This window comes from Grus americana, chromosome 2 (genome assembly GCF_028858705.1).
Source record: "Grus americana isolate bGruAme1 chromosome 2, bGruAme1.mat, whole genome shotgun sequence".
Lineage (NCBI taxonomy): Eukaryota > Metazoa > Chordata > Aves > Gruiformes > Gruidae > Grus > Grus americana.
In genome coordinates, this window is record NC_072853.1 from 53,669,217 (window position 1) to 53,690,105 (window position 20,889).

Below are 20,889 nucleotides of genomic sequence, written 5' to 3' on the forward strand. Positions count from 1 at the left end.
GACCTCTCCAAACGAATACCGTGTGCAGTCTTAATGGCAGCAGGACTCTGCCGTAATGAATATACCTATACATTTCTTCAGGCCTCAGGAGCATGGCGGGCCTGGGGTAGGGGTGCCGGTCTCAAGCTGGGGTCTCACCTGGGGCAACAACAAGCATTCCCATTCGCATGACCAACAGGTCTCTGTGACAAAGATAAGGGGGGCTCTAGCACAGACACAAGCACAGAATCTGACGCTTCAACCTTATTTTTGTTATGATTTCTTAAGAAAATAGGTTCTATGTGAGGACAGTGTGCTGCTTTCTGCTAACCTCAACTGTAGCAGTGCAATGAAAGATTCGGTCCCACTCTGTTAACATGTTGTTAGACTTCACAGTCCTTGGTCTGTCTGGTTGCTGGTCTTAAAATCTGCTATTAGGAAATATTTTGTTTGTTTGCCACGGTTCCCTCTATGACGACCTCACCAGCTGAGGTAGATTTAAGCTTTCATTTCAAAGAAATAAAGAGAAACAAAACAAAATGAAAAAAAACCACACAAAAGGCAAATGTCTACATTTTCTGTCTCTGAAGTGAAATTCTCTAAAGTGATTTGATGTTGTTGACCTTCCTGGACAAAGAATGGACTTTCCCTGAGGTATCCCTTGTGCCCATTCTGAGGACAACAAGAGATGCTATGGGGGAAAATGAAGTTCTCTAAATAAATCTTTGCAGAAGCTCCAAGTGACCAGAACACAACTTGAAATGGTCACAGCCATTTCTTCCTCAACATACCTTATCATACAGATCATACATATCCAAAGTAAGGGCTAGAGCAGGAGAAGAATCCTCAGCCACCAGGAACCTCTTGGTTGAAAGCCCTTCAGGTTTTGCAGGCAAGAGAGAAGCCAAACTTTGGGCCTTCTGAGGCCAGTCATAATTTGAAAACTGCACCCCAAATTCTTCGTTGCTTTAAGACTTCACCTAGGGAAATCATAAGTTAATAGGGAATGAGGGTGAATGGTGCAATGAGCTGGCTGGGCAGTTTTGGAAGAGATTCCAAGCAGTCCTTCATATACTTGAGTGTGCAGCTGGCACCAAAATCTTCTTGTTTTATTCTGATGTTGCTTTGCACCTAGGAGAGCAAACATTCAACTTGAGGACAAGTATCACCTGACTTGTGAGGTTCTTTGTCTTCCAAACAAAGCCTTAGCTTTTTTTTCCTGAAGAATTTCAGCCTGATGGATACTGGCAGTGGAAGGCGTGTTAAATAATGCATGAAGAGAGGGATGGACACGAGAAGTGTCAGTTTTCCTTTTTATGCCCTTTTCCCCTGCAACCTTTGAAACATATTTTATGCAGTTGCTTTATAATTCATACAAATATCTAAAGGCTAACCCTGCACATTAGGCTCTGATGAATATACTGTGCAAATTCATATGCAAAGCAGATGCAACCCTCAGGCCATTGGCACATGCCCAGCTGCAAAAGAGGTACCACCATGTCATGCAGCATTTTGCCGTTTCTGGCAATCCCCCTGAATTTAAGTGAGGAATGAAACTAAATGGAACAAAGGCTATCTATTTTACACCAAAAGTACAAGCACAGATCAGCATCCTCTCTCTAACCTTGTGGGATTTTCAGCTTTCTCCAGAGTGAATAAAGCTGCCATTGCTATTGTTCCTTCTCTTCAAAGATATCCACAGTTCTGTTAATGATCTGCAAGTAGTGGTGTGGTAAGACAGTATCTCAAAATCCTGATTCCATATGTACAACAAACACCCTTTATTTCAAACACATGTACATTTGCTCAGAGCTACACTATGACTAAAACTAATGGATGACCACATTCAGGAAACCTTCTTTCTAGTCGTACATTGTGGCATCATATACTTTGACAAAGAAAATACCTTAGTTTACTAAGAACCTGCTGTAACACTAGTGTTAATATGGAACTGAAGAGAAGTATCTTAAAATATTTGTTCTGGCATAATCCAAAGCCAACTGAAATCATTGGAAAGACTTCCACAGTCTTTTCTGAACTTAGTCCTTTAATCCTCTCCAGCAATCACAGTCCATCACATATTGACACACCCACTCAAATAAAGTCGAAATATTTGTGCATCAGAGAACAATTAATCTGAGAAAAGTGAAAAAAAACCAATACGTTCAAAGAAAAAAAATTACTAAATGCTAAAAATTTAATATTAATATTTTACCACTAGGCTAAAATAAAACACCAGAGAAAACAGCATATTATAACCCTGAATGGTGACATAAGAAATCCATTAAAATCCTAATTAAAGTGCATTCTGCATAACAACAAGTCTTGGCAGTGCAAGTCATCTACCAAACTCTATGAAAAGTGTTTGAGATTTGCAAAAAGCATGTGCAATTCTTTTTTCAAAAAGATATAATTTAGCTCAAGAGACAAGGAAGTTTAATAGCATTCAACTTGCCCAACATTTTAAGTTTGCCTGAAATTACACATTCATCATATAATCTGATCCTTGTAAACATTATTATTTATCCTACCCAAAGCTATCAGGCTATCAAGCTTGAGGTCCCAGTAAACTGGTACCGTACAGACATAGACAAGTCACAGCTTTTTCCAGAAGGGCTTAGCACTTGTAGCTTTGATCCAACAAATGCTCTCCACCATACTCTCTTTGGCATTAATAATTTATTATACTTAATGAGATGTCTAACATGCAGAAAATTAGACAAGTCGTTATGTCTTCAAAGGATCATTTCCTGCATGGCAAAAGTAAGAAAGCAGCAGAGACAAGGTAGAGGAATGATCATTCTGGCTTAGACAAACAGCTCACTAATTCTTTTTTTAAGGGTATGAATTAATCACCTCCAGTTACCTCTTACAAAGCCGTTGTTATTTAGTTTTTATAGATAACTGTATGTCTCAAATATTTTTTCAAGTGTTGCACATCTGTCAATTAGCATTAATGTGATTCAAGGCTCTGTTAAGGTCTGTTTGTTTGATAGGCTTTTTGAAAGCTTGAAGTAGTTAATTTCCTCTCAGGTTGCTCCTTAGCACCGAGCCTAACTTCAAATCAGTAAAATCACTCTTCTCTCTCTTAAACATCCTTTGTTCATCTATTTGTCAGCAGTAATTCCATTTCCTTTACATAAATATTGGTATTTCTTGACACTGTGACAGCCAGTTCGCACAGCAGTAAAAATATGGTCCTTCTCCTCTTCCACTGCTTCTTTTCTTCCTTCTGATCTCGTGTGCACCAGACAGGAGCTAGACTTAAAGGATCTTCACCCAACAGAGACTACCACAGTCATCTTTCCACGGGAAGGCTGACTGGTTCAGATTAAAACCTCAGTCAGACACGCTTGAGTGAGCTCATCTGAGTCACACATAATCAGAAGAGGAAGTTCTTGCCATGTAAGAAGGGTTATTTCACCCTTGTGAAGAAATTTTAAGAACAAGGAGATTGAAATATCCTACCAGAGTCAACACCTGTTCCTGAACCTTGAGCCTCTGCAGATACGAACAAGAACATAAATTTTCTTCTGGCTCAAAAAGCAGATGCTAAAGGCTGGCAAAGCAGCAAGCACTGGCGCTGCAGAACGCTCTCTCGACTTCAGATCTCTCTTTCTCCAAAAAAGCAGCAAACTGGAGACGTTCAAACTATTGACAAAGCTGAGACGCAAAAGCTTCCAGAACATCTCTAAAAGCAGCAAATTGTCCTTGCAGGAGAGATCTGAAAAAGATGTCAGCAAAGGACCCTGCGGGTGCTAACTTTAATGGTTTTGTAAATATATTCCCATATTCATCTGCACAAAGGCTAAATCAGCCTGTGCACTCGTTGTGTTGTCTGGGTTTGGTTTTAGGTTTTTTTTAGAATGAAGCATACTCAATAAACCAGATAAAAGGAAGCCACGAGAAAAATGGGAAGATGCTAAATCAGGGTTGAGGTCAGCAAAGTAGAGATGCCACTGTAAGAAGGTAGGTCAGTTTTAGAAATAAAAGGATATGTATTTACACTGGGAAAACGGTATGATAGGATTAAATAATGCAGATGGGTATAAGACTCAAGTGCACAGATCTTAGATTTCTTAGATTTTTAGCTTTTTCTTATTTCCAAAAGAGATCAATTTTCAGAGTCTGTTCTGCTTTCCACTTTTCCATTAAAATATCACAGATCCAGGTCCCACTTCTTCTTTAGACTGTGGGACCAGTTTATGTGAAAGGAGAAAAGTGGGAGATAAAAATGGTCTTTACCCACTGTAGAGACTAAACATTGGCTTAGAATTGGCCACTATTTCCTTAAGGGACGTTGGAGGAAGAGACTGCAACCAAGATACGAGATTCAGCTGGTTTGTTTCAGCATCTTACACTGCTCCAAGGCAGCACAATTTATAGCATGTGCAGAATTAAGGAAGACCTATTGAGTCACCAACTTTTGCCGTATTTTGTGACCAGCATGGAATCGACGTTACATCTTTTTCTTTTTTCCTTTTTTTTTTTTTTTCCGTTGGGCAGGGAGGGGGATTTAGCATCTGGGATGGGGTTTTTTTGTGTTATCATTTTTTTAACTACTGCATTTGCAATGTACCAGAAAGAATGCAAGTGTCTCTGCTTCTTGTGGTTTCTTCTGCATTTACCTTTTCTCATTAGAATTTGTCTTAATACTCATATATTGCTCTGGAGCAGCAAAAACGTGCCCTTATTTCTGTCAGAAATATTGCATTTAGTATGCAAAGTTGTTTTTAATCTTCAGATTGGTCTGCATACGTATGGATAGAGCCTTACAGCATTGTTTTTGCAGCCTTAATGGGGAAAATGTACGCACTGGGGCAAAGTAATTGGATTTCAGCTGAGAAGCGGCATTTGAATGAAATCAATAAAGATTCTGTCATCTAATATTTTAAGTTGGGTACAATGTGTATACTGCAGGTCAGTGTAAATTCATTAAAAAGATCAATGCGATGGAATTTGTCTTGGGTGCCTTGAAATATCCTAGGGTGACTTGAGAGGAAGTTACCAAGGAAACAAGAGATGCAACTCAGAGAAACATTTAGGTGTTTTAAGTTGATGGCTGAAATCTACTGAGTTTATAAGATATTATAATATAGGAAGTTGTCATGGAAACAAAATTCAACAAATGGTTAATGAATAGCCAAGCTGGGCCATTATTGCAGGTGGCTGTGTCAAAACAGTTTGGCCTAGAACATCCTTAAAAAATGTGAACTCTCCATAGGTTCTTGGTTGTTGTTTTTTACCTCAGATAAAAAGAGTAAATGGTGCTTAGGCACCAAAATGGCAGATGCATTAGTAAAACTATTAACAGATAGACTTTTTTATAGCTGAGTTGATTTTGGATATTATAAATCATAACTCCTTAACTAGCATCTAGAAGCTCTGCTATAGATATTAAACCTGCTTTGAATTTCAAATATACTTCTCTTGTATTCTTGTTCATATTAAATGAAACATTTTAATTAGAAATACTTTTAAATCTCAAATTTGTGTCTTGATCAGTGTCTTTTATCTGCCAAAGGTTTTTTGTTTGCAGTGATGTTTTAGTTTTGCTTTTTTTCTGGGTTGTAGTCTCACATCTACTTTTCTTCAATAATAAATCCTTGCTGAAGTTATTTTAATTTCAGTAACAGAACATAACAGTCATTTTCCAGGATCATGCAGGCATCAATGTTTTTCTTCCTTTATTATTCCATTTCAACTTCTCAATTTCCTTTCTTATTAGGTATGATGCATTTCTTAGCTTGTGTACAGTGCTTTAGGGTCTCGACACTAATACAAAAACTCTTAGAACTTTCTATCAAATTCAAAGAAGAAATCCAAGAACATACACAGTAATATGCAATCCATACTCTTTTTTAATGTATTGGAGTAAACCATGACATTGGCACTCTCAGTGAGATTAGCTGATACAGACACTATAACTGAAGATGTAGAGGGCATGCTTTTGTTCTCTTGGATACAGACAGACTACATCTAATGTATAGATAAGATCAATAAGGTAACACTTCTGCATGGAAATTCCTTTCCCAAAGCTAGTCAGAATTTACAATAATTTTACTTCCCCGATTAAATCCCATTTTTAGCCCTCAAATACTTGTTCCTGGGAAGTTCTTCCTATCTATCTAGCATTCATGCTAAGAACATCATGCTATTTAATTTGCTTAAAAGCTCCCAGCCATTATGTTCTAGGATCAGCCTGTCACTTGTTAAAAATAACAGCTTTTTGAGATGTTTCATAAACATTTTTGTCTGCCTTAAATAGCAAGAATTTAAGATGCCAAATACTGTATAACAGCATTTGTAGCTATCTCATCTTTTTAAGTTACAGCTACAGATATAAATTTTACATTATGTCATTTCCCCCAGCTACAAACGCCCCCCCCCCCCAATTGTACAGTTCCAAGTGTAAAGCGCTTGCACAGAAATGGGGGTAAGGAAAGGTTGTGCCACTTTCTTGGCCAGTAGAAATGCCTTTAATGAGGTTTAGCTTTTTCCTGAACACACAAAAACCTTCCCTTTGACCCTTTCACCCCCTCCTCACCATTGTGCCCCAGGAGCGGCCTAGGGTGGGGGAGTACCCACACCCCCTGCGGTCCTCTCTGCCCTCCACCTGCGGCACCAGGTTGCTCCTCATCCCGCGCAGCATTGGCTGCTGTGGCAGTGATGGCTGACAGGAAAAAAAAAAAATAGGAAATCCAGTCCAAAAATGCAAAATTTTCTAGCTCAGCAAGACCTCTGCGGTTTCGTGTATTTGGACCTGAAAAAGGGAATGTAAGATGGAGTGTTACTTTCACATTCATCTTCACATCAGCCTCACACAGTCCAGATGGATGCTTGGGTAGAAGAAAAAGGAGAACCTAGCTCTCACGATTTCACTAAAAGTCTTGAAATTTCAGCACTTCCCCAGACCTTTGAGTAATGTTTTTCAGGAGAATGTCAGCTTTTATGTAAGTTTCTAGACTTCATGGTCATGGAGAAAAGGTGTTCAAAAAGGGTTTAGAAAGAGAGGACAAAGAAACTAACCCCTGTATTGGAAATTTTTTTTGTGTGCTTTTTTTAACATCTCCATTTTTTTGAGAGGCTTAAATAGTAATACATGAACGGTTGGGACTGGTCAAGAATCAAGTCTCTAAATGTGAAGCTTTTTTAGCATGAATGCATGCCCTTGGAAACCACACGCAATTTCTTTTACCGTCATCCCTCCTAGCAGAAAAACTAAATAGAATGAGGATTACACTGAGCACCAGATGCTGTCCCTGAGCTACAAAGGGTACAGTAAGACAGAAACAAGCAAAAAAATTCATTATCATTTGCAACGTTGTAGTGAAGCCGACCTTGCCCTTAAATGTATTTTGCAACCTGTATGATTTTGTAATTGTACAGCTTTGTGCTAAAGATAATAAAATAACCTTGAATTGTGCTTCATAGCAACACAGTCAATTAACTACTTACATATGGACAAATACTTGAATATGTTGTATTGCGTCTGGATGCTATGTTATACTTCTCTCCTATACTGCATTCAATTAACTCAAGGCTGTTGCTAGTTCCTGAGCATGCTGCAGAATAAAGTCCTTTAGAGAAAGGGCATTTGCCTCTTGTGCGTCAACATATACAAACTTTCAACTTGAACGAATCCTCTGAAAGTTTAATTTCAACACTGTTAGTGCTAGAAAGTCTCTTTTTAAGGCCTGTTGCAGTTTAAGGCAGCTGAGGAAGCAGATCAGACCCTGGCTCATTGCTCATTGCCCAAGGATGGTGCAGTCAGCTGGATAAAGGCAAAAATGCTTCTTTTTGTTTTCCATGTTTGCTATGAAGTCAAATGCCAGATGTTCTCTGTTTTTTAACAGAATTTACTAGAAGTTATTAACTTCTTGAGATCTTAATTAAAGGGGCATGGGAATAAGAAATGTTATTTTTTCTTTGTTTTCTCAACTATTTGCATTAACTAAGTGACAGGAAAAAAACCCAAAAAGCTCAGTTGTAACAGCAATATTTGCCCAGCAACTGATTTTAGTCAATGCTATGCAAATACATGCTGAAGAGATATTGAAGCCCTGGGAATGCCGGGATGCACAAAGTTACGCTACTTTAATAATTGTCCTTCTTAAACACTCATATGGGTTAGCACTTACTCATGCAAGAATTAGTGGCACCACTGGGGCTTCTTGCATACGTTTTAATCACCAGTGCTACTAGATTCACTGAGGGATAACAAATTGTACTTTACCTAACTAATATGACAAGCATTTCGGATGTTGACTCCTCACAAAAGGCTATTTGCATCCCTCAAAAAATATTCATGTTGAAATACGCTCAGAATTTTAATGCATGTACCTGTAAAATTTGCAGCAGGTCTATAAAGGAAAAGGCAAAACTCCTCAAATGGTTCCTTATGAATGATCTTTCCAACTGTAAATGTGAAAACTGCACCTTAAAAAATCAACAGTCCTTTTTCTATTAATGTAACTTTCAAAATGAACAGGTTTGTGAGCTTTTTATTCTTGAAAAACGTAGCTGAACCAACTAAAGAGGCCTGAGCTGTCTTCCCAGGAGAAGTCTGTTAAATAATAAATATAAAAACCAATAACTTTCAGGCACTTCAAACCAGGCACAAAATACGGAAAACTCACAGTAGTTAGTCACAATATCAGAACCAGGGACTCAGGCCATTTTTATTCAGTTGTGCAACACAGAGCAGTTTGTTTCTCACTGAAGCGCTGTTCACGCAAAGCATCCACAGCAGAGAAACATTTTAAACATTTCTGTATGGAACTTCCCATTAGGAAACACAGCTTGTGATATGGCAATTAAACAAAAAAGAAATTGAATCTGTGCATGATTTTTCTCAAAGGAGGAGCAAAGGAAGGTTTTGTCTTCCAGTGCTTTGGGCAAAATCCTCCCATTGCTGACATGCTCCTTCAGAAGGTTTCAACTCTTCTAATCTGCAGATCTCCCTGCATCTTCCCAGTGCAGACTCATGGGCAAGTGTAAGCCTGTGGCCGAAAGATCTAGCAGCGATCAAGCACGAAAAGGCCCGTAAAAGGGTGCAGGCTGGGACAGAGAATCCAGTTAGTCCCTTGGTTAGCGTCAAGATGATGGTCTTGCACTGCAGGACAGCGCACACCCGTGAGCTAAGTCTACAGCAAAGTCGGTGAGGTCTGGCCTCAGCGCGCGGCGGCAGGGAGGGAGGGCAGAGGCGAGGCTCTGTTCAATCCGGCTGCCTCTTGCTGGGGGGGCTGCAGCCTTTGGGGCGGACACGTCCAGCAGTGGCAGCAGCTTCTCCAGTTGAGAAACCAGACCATCAGGTCTCACGCCCATCTGGTGTGGGACCTGCCGAACCCACCAGCGGCATCGTTCATCCCCGGGGGAGAAATCCCGACATCCTTCATTCTCTCCCAGCACTTCCCAGCCGTTCCCTGAGCCAGACTGGGCATGGCACGGCTGCGTTGCCGAGTCGGATGTTCAGAGGCCGCCATTCAGCAGCTCCTTGGCTTTAGCCTGTGCCCCTCGCTGGGCCGGCAGATGTCTGTTCGGAGCTCAGATAAGCCCAGGTGAGAAGTTTAAGTGTGCTGCTGACAGAGAGATTTGTACTAAAATGTGGGCGGGAGCCCGAGTTAAGCCTGGGGTGAAGACATGCTCTCAGTCTAGATGATCCACCACAAAAGCAGCAGATCCAACACGTATCGAGGTGCTTTTACTGCCCTAAATCACACTGTTGCTAATGTCAGGAAAGAAAAACAAATGAAGCGGAGAGGAAACACCAGGTAAGGACAAAACGCGATGAGTGAAAATACATATGTACATCCATAAGCACATATGCACACCCCACATGTACACTGCGTAACATAATTGCATTTCCCCTGATAACAACTTCAGGGAGATGGTTCAATTTCAGCCATAAAAGATAGCTCCTGTTTCTTGGGTGTATCATAGATTTTGAGGGCTGTAGTTTCTAACTACCAGTTGCTAGTTTGGGGTTGAAAGAATCACCTTCATTCATTTCATGGAGAGTAATCACGGTGTGCAAAGCTGAGAGAACCTCTCCACTCCCTCCTGCCTCTACTCGCTTCCCACTCCTCGGCGCTGGATTCTTTAACCTTTGCCACAACTTGCTGGTAAATAGTCTGGGCTAAAATTAGATATATAGCAAAGGGTAGGTGTTACCATCTGCTGCATGTTGTTAATTCTTGATGGCCTGATAACATCTATTTTTGATGTTCTTTATTAGCTTTCTGGGGAGGAGAATAGAGGCATAGGCCTCTAGTGCCACCATCAGTGGTTTTCAGTATTTGCTGCTTTTCTTCAGTTGACAGCCAGCTTCGCCACAACAGTCGGTTTTTAGAAGAACGCGCTAGGTGAGACAGGAGACCATGGGTACTCATCTGGAGCACGCAGTAGAAGAACTGGCAGTGACATCTGGATAAGCTTTCATTTCATTTGGTAACCAGCACGTCTTCTTTCATGCAACTGTGGACCATTTTTTCTGCTGTGATCTTTTTGTTGCTGTTGTAAGCAATAGTCAGACTAGAACTGAGCAATAATAAAATGTCCATCCACCTTGGTTGCCTGGCAAGACAAAACCTCTCCCAGGTACAGAGCACATTTTAAAACCTATGCACACTGCAAATATAAGCTTAGATTGGCAATGAGTGACTGATCGGCTATATTATCTGTTAAGCAAAATAAAGTCCTTAAGAAAAATAATTATTATTCCATTCTATTAATTGGCTGAGGAAGTACCAACTGTACCTGCTAAGCATTTTTTATAGTTTAGAGCTAAAGAAATACAATACTCTTGTCTCAGATGGATTTTTAAGTCAAATGACTGTGTTTTCTGACATTCAAAATCACATGAAATTATAAATAAATCTCAAGCAAATCTAGGTTTAGCATGACATGAGCCCAATTGCTGTGACCACCACAACACACCACAACATTGTCTAATAGAACGATGTCCCTTTAAGTTACATTATTTTAGATGTCATCCTTTATTGCCGTGTTTCGAAACCGTCACTTCTGCTTTTTCTCGTCTTGTTCTGGACCATCCATTTTTATTCTTCACCTGCAATCATGCTCCCAAAGACGGAGTAAGTAAACCAGAAAAGTGACTTAACATACACGACTCTGAGACTCTTACTCGGTAATGAGCACGTGAAAGGTGGTTCTTTAAAAACAGCAGCTGAAGGCCTGAATTCCCTTTCTGATCTTTTCCATTTTACATGGCTAAACATTTTGCATCATGCACGGCTGAGCATACTGCCAACATAAACTGGGAGGAGAAAATAATTCAGAAATGAGCTCAGACCACACAAGCTAAACAGAATATTCATCACAGGTGAAATTTTCAAGAAATAAGTGAAAGTTTCATTAAATAGGTTAGCAGTGGAGACTTCCTTTTTAACACGAGCTTGGCATGCATTACAAGTTTTCACCAGGAATCCTAACCTTCATCCTGACCCTTTATTTTGGAATTCAGGCTTAATGTAGACTTCTTTCTTTTCTCTTGGAGATCCTCATAGAAGCTCCCTCATTGCATGCTACCAGTCATCTCTTCCTAGAGTGCCTGTTGGTCATACTTAACAACTCTCTTCTCCTAGGTGCTAGAGATTCAGTCTGACACCACCCATGAGTGCTTCCTCCTCTAATGAACCAGATGATGCAGGAGTCCAGCTCTTGCTCCACTGAGCTGCTGTCCTGGCTGGGTGCCTCTGCCGTCCTGACCCATCTGCCTGAAGCCCTTCCTGAGAAGGTTTTCTTTTGTCCTTCCAACTGCATGAAATAGCCAACCAAACAAGCACCGCTACCGGGACCAGCAAGTATATTTGTTTTCAGCATCTCTGTGGTGAGTCAGTGAGACAGATGTACTCTTCAGGGCTAGCAAAGTCATATTGCCTTTTTATGAATAGCTGAGGTATTCGAAACTGCAAAACAGCTTCCCAGAGGAGACGAGCGAGCCTCAGCCTGAGACAGCTCAGGCCCTCCTGGAAGACTCACTGCCTGGAAACATTAGAAGGTAAGAAATGGCAACAGCAACTGTAAATGTCAAAGAAGAGACTTCATACTCACAAGTGACACACTGAAGATCCCCATCCAGTGGGAGAACTGTATATGATATTAAGCTCTCCCCAGACATAGAGCTCTGTTAGGTAGAGCTGGAATATTTGTAACCGAAGTAGATAAACGCTTCGGCTGCTTTTAGAAAGCCTCCTAAAATATTTGGTCTTTTTCAATCTAAACGGATTTATATCTCAACATGAACAAGCTAGGAGAGTAGATAAAAGGGAATGTCTGCAGGTGAAAGTGTTACCCTAGAAGAGCGAGCATAGCTCCAACATACCCTGTGACCTAGAAGTGAGAATTGCTAGATACTTAGCTCACTATTTCTGAAACTGTGGTCTGTGATGTTTCTAAGGGTCAATAAAAGACATAAAAGATGTTAAAAATGTTAGATAGCAAGAGCAGCTGTAGTTCATTTCTACAGGAGGTGGGATACAAATACAGATTATAACGCGAGGCTGCAACGTTCACAAGACGGTGAACTGCAAATACCCTTAACTGCTAGGAGTAGCTCAGTTCCTTCAGGGCAAAGGATTAAGTATAAACATGTGCAGCCTGTAATTATGGTTTGGTTTGATTCCCCTGCAAGACATGGAAGGAGCTACTTCTGAGGCAGTGAGTGAAAAGGCTGGGGTCACATGGAAAAAGATGAGTCAAAAAATAGTCACAGATGGTTTAGAAAATACTACGCCTGCCTTATAGGGAGCTGTCTGTTGTTTTCTACAGTCCAAACAAGCGAGAAGGGATCATCAGTGATGGGGAAAGTGGACACCAGGAGCTGTCAGGCAAAGGGCCATGGCTTTGCTCATGTAAACTAGCACAATTTCATCAACTTCAGTGAAACTTCCCAAGTTCATACCAGCTGAGGACCATCACATGTACGTCCAAGAACTGGTATGCAGAAAGGTGAGAAAGAATAAAGGTCTTGCCAAAATGAAGTCATCATCTACAGTACTCACTGGGAGAAAGAAAATTAAATACTTGTATCTCTATATCTTACTCACATACCCCCTTCTCTCACAAACACACAAATACACAGCGCATGCAAAAGGATAAGGAGTGCTTGCTAATCCCTGGCTATTGCAAAGGAAGATAAGTAATCCCCTGTAATCAGATCTGTATGAAGCTTCCATTTTTTCATAAAAAAACATTCATGTTACAGATGCCCTGACAGATTTTACCATCTTGCCATTTTATTGATTCTTAAATAGGAAAGCTATCATACTTCTGACTGCTTCTCATGAGGAGACTAATTAGATTATTTCATCATCTGGTTCATCAAAGCAGGAAATACTTAAGTGTCACAGCTGGTCTCAGACTAAATATCTGCTACCAAGATTTTAAATGAAAACTATTACATCTTCACTGGGTAAGCATTTCATAAATGGCTAGACAGTAAAAAATTATGAAGACAACACATACCATCTCACATCTCCGGGCTGCAAAGGGAGTCTTAACTCTACCGGTGCATTTGGATTTATTTTCACTTGCTTTCGCTACTACTGTCATGCAAAGAGGCTTTGCATAATGATCAGATCTGGAAAACTCAGAGAGCTATTTAGATTTCCAGCAAAGATTTATGACTGAGAATTAAAAACTCAGAGGCAACGTCTTCATTTTAAGTGAATCCCCTGTTATTGATGCAACCTTTCCAAGCAGAGTACTACAAGAGGGATCAACCGCAAGGAAGCGCGTTCCCCATGGAAAGGATCAGTCCCATTGTCTGATCGCTCTTCTCTGCCCATCATTCCTCTCCAAATTTGTGGGATAACTTCCCACACCGCTCTGTACACACCGCTTTGTACAAAAATCAAATCCTCCTGAAAAGAAACACGTTTGACGAAGCCAGATACTCAGTTTTATTGTGCGTCACCTTCTCATATGCGTATGCAGGGGACAAGAATAGACAAGCTACTCCTGTAAAAGGAGAGGTTGTTCACCATAGTGATTTGCAGTGAAATTACCAACTATCACCAGCAGACAGTTAGCAAAAGGCCTAGGCTTTGGAGGTCTACTTAAGGCCTCAAAAAGAGCAGTGTGATAATGGGTAAATCATTTCCTTTAAATAGCATTCTCATGCAAACCACGTGTAAAAGCAGAGTCTTAGTATAATACCAAAAGCTCAGTAACTTTGTTATGGTATAATACAATTCTGTTTCTCTTACAGACCTATAATGTTATTATGTAAATGGCTATACAAAGCCATGATTATATCAACAAAATGAAATTGTTGTGTAAGACAGTTCCCAGTCTCTGTAAATTGAGGCTTTTCAGCACTATAAAACCAGAAAGTTTCCTCCTATAATGTTAAGAGGAACATTAACATTGTTGATTCCTGTGGCATTTTTTACTTTGAGGGTTATCACAATTAACCTTGACGATCACAGGACCAAAAAAATAATATGTATGAGTTGCACCATGCAGTGAAAATTGTAATAATATTTAGATTCCTCTTATGTTCTGCACTTCCTTGACCTTATTAGAAATTTAGAAATCCTTGTAACTTTGCCTGCCTGTTAGTTGGTCAGAAACAGCTCTTTGTAATCTAAACCCTCTTGGTTTTGGGGTTTTTTTTAATGAGTTAGGCTGTAGGCCTCATAAAATTTTAGATGGAAGTTTTGACTGGGTCACTTTGATGTGGGAAAATGTAATTTTTATGTCAGAACTGTCTCTTTGAAGTTATATGAACCGATAGATGAACCATGAACCTCAGAAAAGGACACATACTTCCTTTCTGAACTCAGCCTAACTTTTGGAGTGCACAAAGTAATGAAAGACACAAAGGTCACATAGTTAAAACCATGCATTGAACAGTTTGAGGGCAGTAACAATGTCATAAAAATATTTTCAATAAGCTGTCTCCTGAATTAATAGCATATAACTGTTACAAGACAATATTCTTAAATAAAACAGTACAATTTAGCTTCAAACTTCAGTTAATGATCCTGTAAAATCATGACCCGCGTTGCTGATATTTTTAGCCTACTACATTATTAGCAATTCTTTCAGTTTCTAACTGATATATAATAATTTCTGCCTCCTTTAGGCAGACAAGAACACTATGACATTTTTCTCTTTTTGACCCTCATCTTGCAATTTGCATGAATAACGCAATTGTTTACCTAGATCCTTCTTTAAGCAAAACAGTTTTTAAAAAAGGAAAATACGATAGGGAAAAAGGTCAGAAATGAAATTCAGCTTTTTGTACTTTCTGCAATTGAGCTGTACCCAGCAGTATGCAATGTCCACTGTGCCAACGATGCTGGCCAGGGGAACTGCACTCACTCGTGTTGAAAAATGCCACCTTTTCCAAAGAGGCGAAGAGATGAATCTTTACAGGTTGTAAAGACTCAAACACCTTTATGAGCTAGTCCACAACGGTGGCTTAGAGAGCCATGGGCATTGCAGTGGCACAAGCTGTGGATTAGACTATGAAAATGTACAATTCTCTTTTCCTTATTCCACTGCATTTTGGGCATCAGTTTCCACTTTGTATGTTATTTCCCCTTTACAGTCCCTCATTTTCTTACACATTAACTGTTAAAAAAAAAAAGCTGCTTACGCAGGGAAAGAGAATGGAAAAAAGAGCAGGTCTAAGACAGGCCAAGGTGAGGAATATCCCACCAGTTCTAGGTGCTTACAGGACTGTCAGCTCCACAAGGTTTAATCTGAGGCAAATAGGGGCAATATTACAAACCAAATGAGGATGTCTGACCTCCCTCTCCCTAAGTAGAAAATGTTGTTTGGTTTTTACAAAAGAAAAGGAAAGCTGAATAAGGGTGTCCAATATTCCAACTAGCAATAAGCAATACTGCTATTTTATTTTAAGGCAATTTACTTACTGACAGGAAAAAAGAACATGTGCCACTGCACATTGAATGTCAGGGGAAAAAAAAAAATCTTTCTCAAATATTTGCCTTCATAGCATTTTATTAGTAGTACGTTAACCATGAATACTATCTCCCTAGCTGATCTGAAAAAGTCACCTATATTCAGAGGCAGGGCTGTAATTTTCATCAGGGTCACCAAATGAGGGCTCACTTTGTTCTTTTTATATCAAACATGTATCACCAGAAAACTGATAAATAAAGTTCCAGTTGTGGAAAACAATCCTGCTACACCGCTACTGTTCTGTTTATCTTATTTGCTGCTGGTTCTTTTCTATCCTCATTCTTACAAATTAGACAACATACAGATTAACGGAGAAATGACAGCTCTCACGTGTGGCTTGCATGTTTTTATGTCCTTGTGACAGCAGCCAGTTTTGCTGTTGCCACAGTTTCAAATCCTCAGCTGCAAGAGTTTGGCCCCGTGGTGCTTCAGATGCCTGAGGACGGCTGCAGTTGCACATTCAGTGACGCTGTTGCTTGCGTCTCCTAAGCAGCCTCTCTTTCTTACCTCATCTCCAGCTACTTGTTTCCAACCCCACGCTACACTCTGTTATGTACAGTTTGTGTGAACAGGTGACAAATCAAGTCAAATTGGGTTTTCCTAAACCGTACCATTTTATGGCCAAGCCTTCTCAACAGTTACATGAAATCCAAGGCAATTCCAATAACACAAATGAGACTCTGACGTAACAAAATAAAGTTACTGATGTGTAAATGGATGTTTAATTGAAGCAAATCAGTTGAGAAACAGACGATGGAAAAGAAGAAAGGAAGAAGAACAAACAGCAATAACCAGAGCTTATGGAAAGTCAGACTTATTTTGTCTTAAGTAAATGGCAAACTACTGACTAAAATATGTAAATCCTCTGAAGCGAGTAATAGAAATTTCAGATTTTCTTTTCACAGGGAAAAGATTGAAAATGCCACATGAGGAAGCAACACTGGGATTCCAGTGCCAAGACCCCAGTGTCAATGGTGCATCCCAGCCCTTCTTCTCATAGGATTGATAGGGACCTAAAAAGCTCAAAAGCCAGAAGGGAGGACCACTGAGGAGGACTGCCTGCAGTTTGGCAGCCAGAGTGCTTCCAAGAGAGGATGCCTGGGAACCCCAAACATTTTGGGTCTTAGCCCCACAGAGCAAGGCCCATAATCCCAGGACAGCCCACACAGCAAGCTCAGATACAAAGCTGTAAACTCAGGCTCTGCAGCACACCATCGGAGTTCAAACAGTTTAATAAAAAATGTTTGCAAGTGAAAAGTAATTTTTTTTAGAAAATTTTCCATCCACCCAAAGAACAACCCTGATGAGGTGACAGCCTCACCTCCTTTATGCCGGTAATGAAAATCCTCATAGTTGGGGCTAGCAAGATGACCCAGCCTAGTTAGAGCTGCTCTGTGACATTTTAGTGATGCTAAGGCGAATAGCAGCTGCCATAGGACCAGCGAACCCACCCATCTGCCCAACCCTCTGCGCGCTTCCTGCGCTGTCGAGATGCGGCCAGCGCCATGGGAACCCACCTCAGCAGCTGCTCTGCTGTTCACTTATTGGTGTCAATGTCAGGTCTTCAAAAAAACACCAAGCAAAAATATATCTACCATGCAGTCCCCAGGCAAGCTTTTAAAGCATGTGCGTTATGGGGGCATCTCTAACCAAATACAAGGTACTTTTTCCCCATAAATTAGTAACATTAGGGGACTGATAGGTAAAAATGCAAAGGTACTGAATTTCTAGCAATGCACAACTCTGGTTGCCATTCAAAGGACAGTATACCCCTGTTTCACACTACTCCAACAGACCAGCTTTGCATGTACACACAAATACACACACACTTCTCTCTACAAAACACTGGCAGACCAGTCACCCTCCTAGCGCTGTCTGATCACTGCCTTACAAACGCTCTTCTCTCAAACCAGGCTGTAGACTTAGCATCTGTTGCCATGCCCTCCCACATCTGACCCCCAGGCCACAAACAGGACCGTACCCGTTCTCTTCTCAGGTGACCACCATTTAGTTTGGAATACCCAAGATGCCTTCTGCAGCAAAGAGCAATTGTGGTTGACCCATAGAAACAGCTTTCTGGGTGAGATCATTTCCATCATATTGTTCCATATGAAGCTCCCTTCTCTCCTTGGGAACAACCTGCAAGACCCAATTTAGGAAAGCTGTGTTGCAGAAGCATCCTCTCCCAAAGGTCTCTAGTTAGACTGGTCCATGCAAGTTTGCTTCTGACAACCAAACTCCCCACTCGCCCCTCCCAGCATGTGATTTTAAACTGTTTAATAACTGCAGGCTCAAGCTTTGCAAGTGCAACAAAGCAGATTTTGTCCATAAGCAAGACTCATTATGGTTAGTGACTTGGCCATGCCGCTGTTGTATGGGCAGAGGTTTACCTACGCCCACTAGTTGCTCTTCCTGGCTGTTTTTTCTAACTTCCCACTATTCCTGGAATAACATCAGTATTCAATTGCCACCACTAATGGCAAATACCTCAGCATTCTAGGGAAGGAATTATCGGGTGGTGCTTCTTGTAACAGCAGAGCCCTTGATTCACACTAGGTCTGGGCGTGCACCTCTTCTACCAATACCAGCTCTGACCAAAGTACAGTGGGGCTCCTCCTGATCCTGGGAGCCCTTCCTACGGGGTCAGGGTGTAACCAAGGCACAGCAGCTACATCGGAGAAGCGTCTTTCAGGTCTTGCAGTTTAGACATTGGCTTTGTAAAACAGCAGCTCCTTTCCATGGCCGTGTTCTCTGCAAAGAGCAATCCCCATCCATGTAAGGGCTGAAGAGCGTGGGATAGCAACATGCTGCCACACAAGGACACTCCTAGTCATTACAACCCAAACATGTTACTGTGGCCAAAGTCATTAAATCAAGCAAGCTCCACTAGACTGTCAGACCATTTGGAAAATACCTGCCAGCTGGGACACCACAAGACTTCTTTCAGCAACTTGAAGAAACCTCATCCCTTGGCTATTCTCTAGCCATCTTCCATTCCCTTACTGTTGTGTTCAACCCAAAATAAGCAGTAGGTAAGTCTTACATGGTATGTTGAGGTTATTGAACACAACTCTAGAAGCATAGTAGCATTTTCCTCCTGTTATTTGGTTTTTGTCTATATAGTTTAGAAATCGATTTCCAAAGTCAACTCTTTACAGCTGCTGACAGCTACCTGAGCTGAATCACATAAAGAGGTAAGAGCTGCTCGCTTACTTCACTTTTTAAATAATGTTTAATCTTGCAAAAGAAACTTTCCTGTTTCCGCAGTTCGCACCTAGCAATCGCTATTCCAAAAACATATCTTACTGGTATAACTCTTTTTACTTTATAAAAGTTTAAAAATACAAGTAAAGGTCATATGCTAATTTGACATTTCAAAATCATACTCAAACTGAAGCTTCATAAAAGTAAGTTTGATTATGACACTTGATGTACTCTACATATATGAGCAGCTTAAAATTACTTCTTACTGCTTTATGAACTGAGATTGTTTTTGCAATAAGACATCAATTTAAAAGGCCTTGAGTAGTGGAGAACATCTAGCCAAAGAAGTTTTTCATCATTGTCCTGCTAAAATAACAGCAGATGTACCAAAGTACTTTCTGAAAGTTCTTGAGCAATCACAGTTCTCACTTCACCAAACTGCCACAACTGAAAAAACCTTCTCTTTTGTCAATATTGTTAGTAAAATACACATTTCACCTATTTTTCCTTGGAATGTATGAATTTTAATGTACCAAAATAGAAAACCAGAAAATTTTCTTTAAAAATGGGGGACACACACCTATAATTTCTTAGGAACACTGAAGATATGCAGAATACCTAGGCTGCTACTTGTCATATTCACCTAAACATCTCATTACCATCCTGTATCCCTCCATCCTTATCTTTTCCCTTGTTCTTTCATTTCTTACCAAGTTTGTAAACTCTTTGGAGTAGGTTTCCTTTTTTGATACAAGGCTTGACACAACAGAGGGCATCTTTCCACCACAACAATTGATATAGATAATATCATTCTTTTATAAAAGGAAGTTGGATCTTAAATTGTCCTTTTATACTGGCTGGCTTCACTTGTCACTGATTTTTCGGAACGCTTCAGATTCTGCCTCAGAGGAATCATCTGACTGACACTGAAAGATCTGATGACTGGTTGGGGACAACCAGGATTTTGGACAGCTACAAAAGTGTAAGAGGCTATTTAAATTATGAATTAAGCATAAGAGGCCAATAATTATGTTTAAAAGATGAGCTTGAAATTATCAACTGCTAATACCACCATAAGATTTCTGCATTAGCAACAAACAGATACATTGAACCTCCTCCTGAGAAAACCCAATAGTTTCAGGTTGGCTGCAGATGTAGAACACCACTTCTGTCATATCCAGAAGGTTTTCCTCATAGCCAGAGCGCTGGAGAAGTAGCAAACAGCTGTATGAGGCACAATTTTGTAACTATTTATGACAGGATCAGGTATTAGACTCCAATCTTCAACTTTTGATTTCCAGTCTGAGAAGCTTGTGGTCAGCCTGCACATACAAACCATAGGCAGGAGGTTGGATTCCCAGCTGCTGGAATTAACTGCTCAGTTTCTGAGCACAGCAGCTCAGAAGACAGAGGAAAGGCTAGACAGTTGCGACTGGCAAAGGGACTCCACAGAAAAGACAGATTAAATAGGTCATCAATTCTTAAACAGCTTGAAGAAGGTCATTCCCTTAGAAGGGGTCTGCTGCTTAGCTCAGAGGAAAAAGGTGGTTTCCTGATCTAAGATTGTTCATCCCTTTTCCTTATTTGCAATTAAAACACAATCCAGAGCCATTCATAGAAGCGGATGTGGAACAGACAATATCGTCATTTCTTGGGCTGTCTTCTAGAGTACAAAGGCAAAACAAGATACATACAGCAGTTACAACTTATTCCATACTCAAGTCCCACACACTCCTTTGGTACTGGATG

At 40.4% G+C, this 20,889-nt stretch overlaps 1 protein-coding gene across 5 annotated transcripts in view; it reads right to left on the reverse strand.

The window, feature by feature from the left end:
* The window catches only part of METTL4 (methyltransferase 4, N6-adenosine), a 58,238-nt gene that overhangs the window by 18,916 nt on the left and 18,433 nt on the right, over nt 1-20,889 (reverse strand). For 2 of the 5 annotated variants that reach the window (XM_054815922.1, XM_054815921.1), the window contains one exon: nt 6,424-6,742. The exons of 1 other annotated variant lie outside the window; for it this stretch is intronic. In XM_054815922.1, coding sequence (XP_054671897.1) covers nt 6,459-6,742 — 284 coding nt within the window. In that variant the 3' untranslated portion in view covers nt 6,424-6,458. Of the gene's footprint in view, nt 1-6,418; nt 6,743-20,889 lie in introns of those variants that run through there. 2 more of the 5 variants (XM_054815926.1, XM_054815920.1) reach the window with 2 other exon arrangements.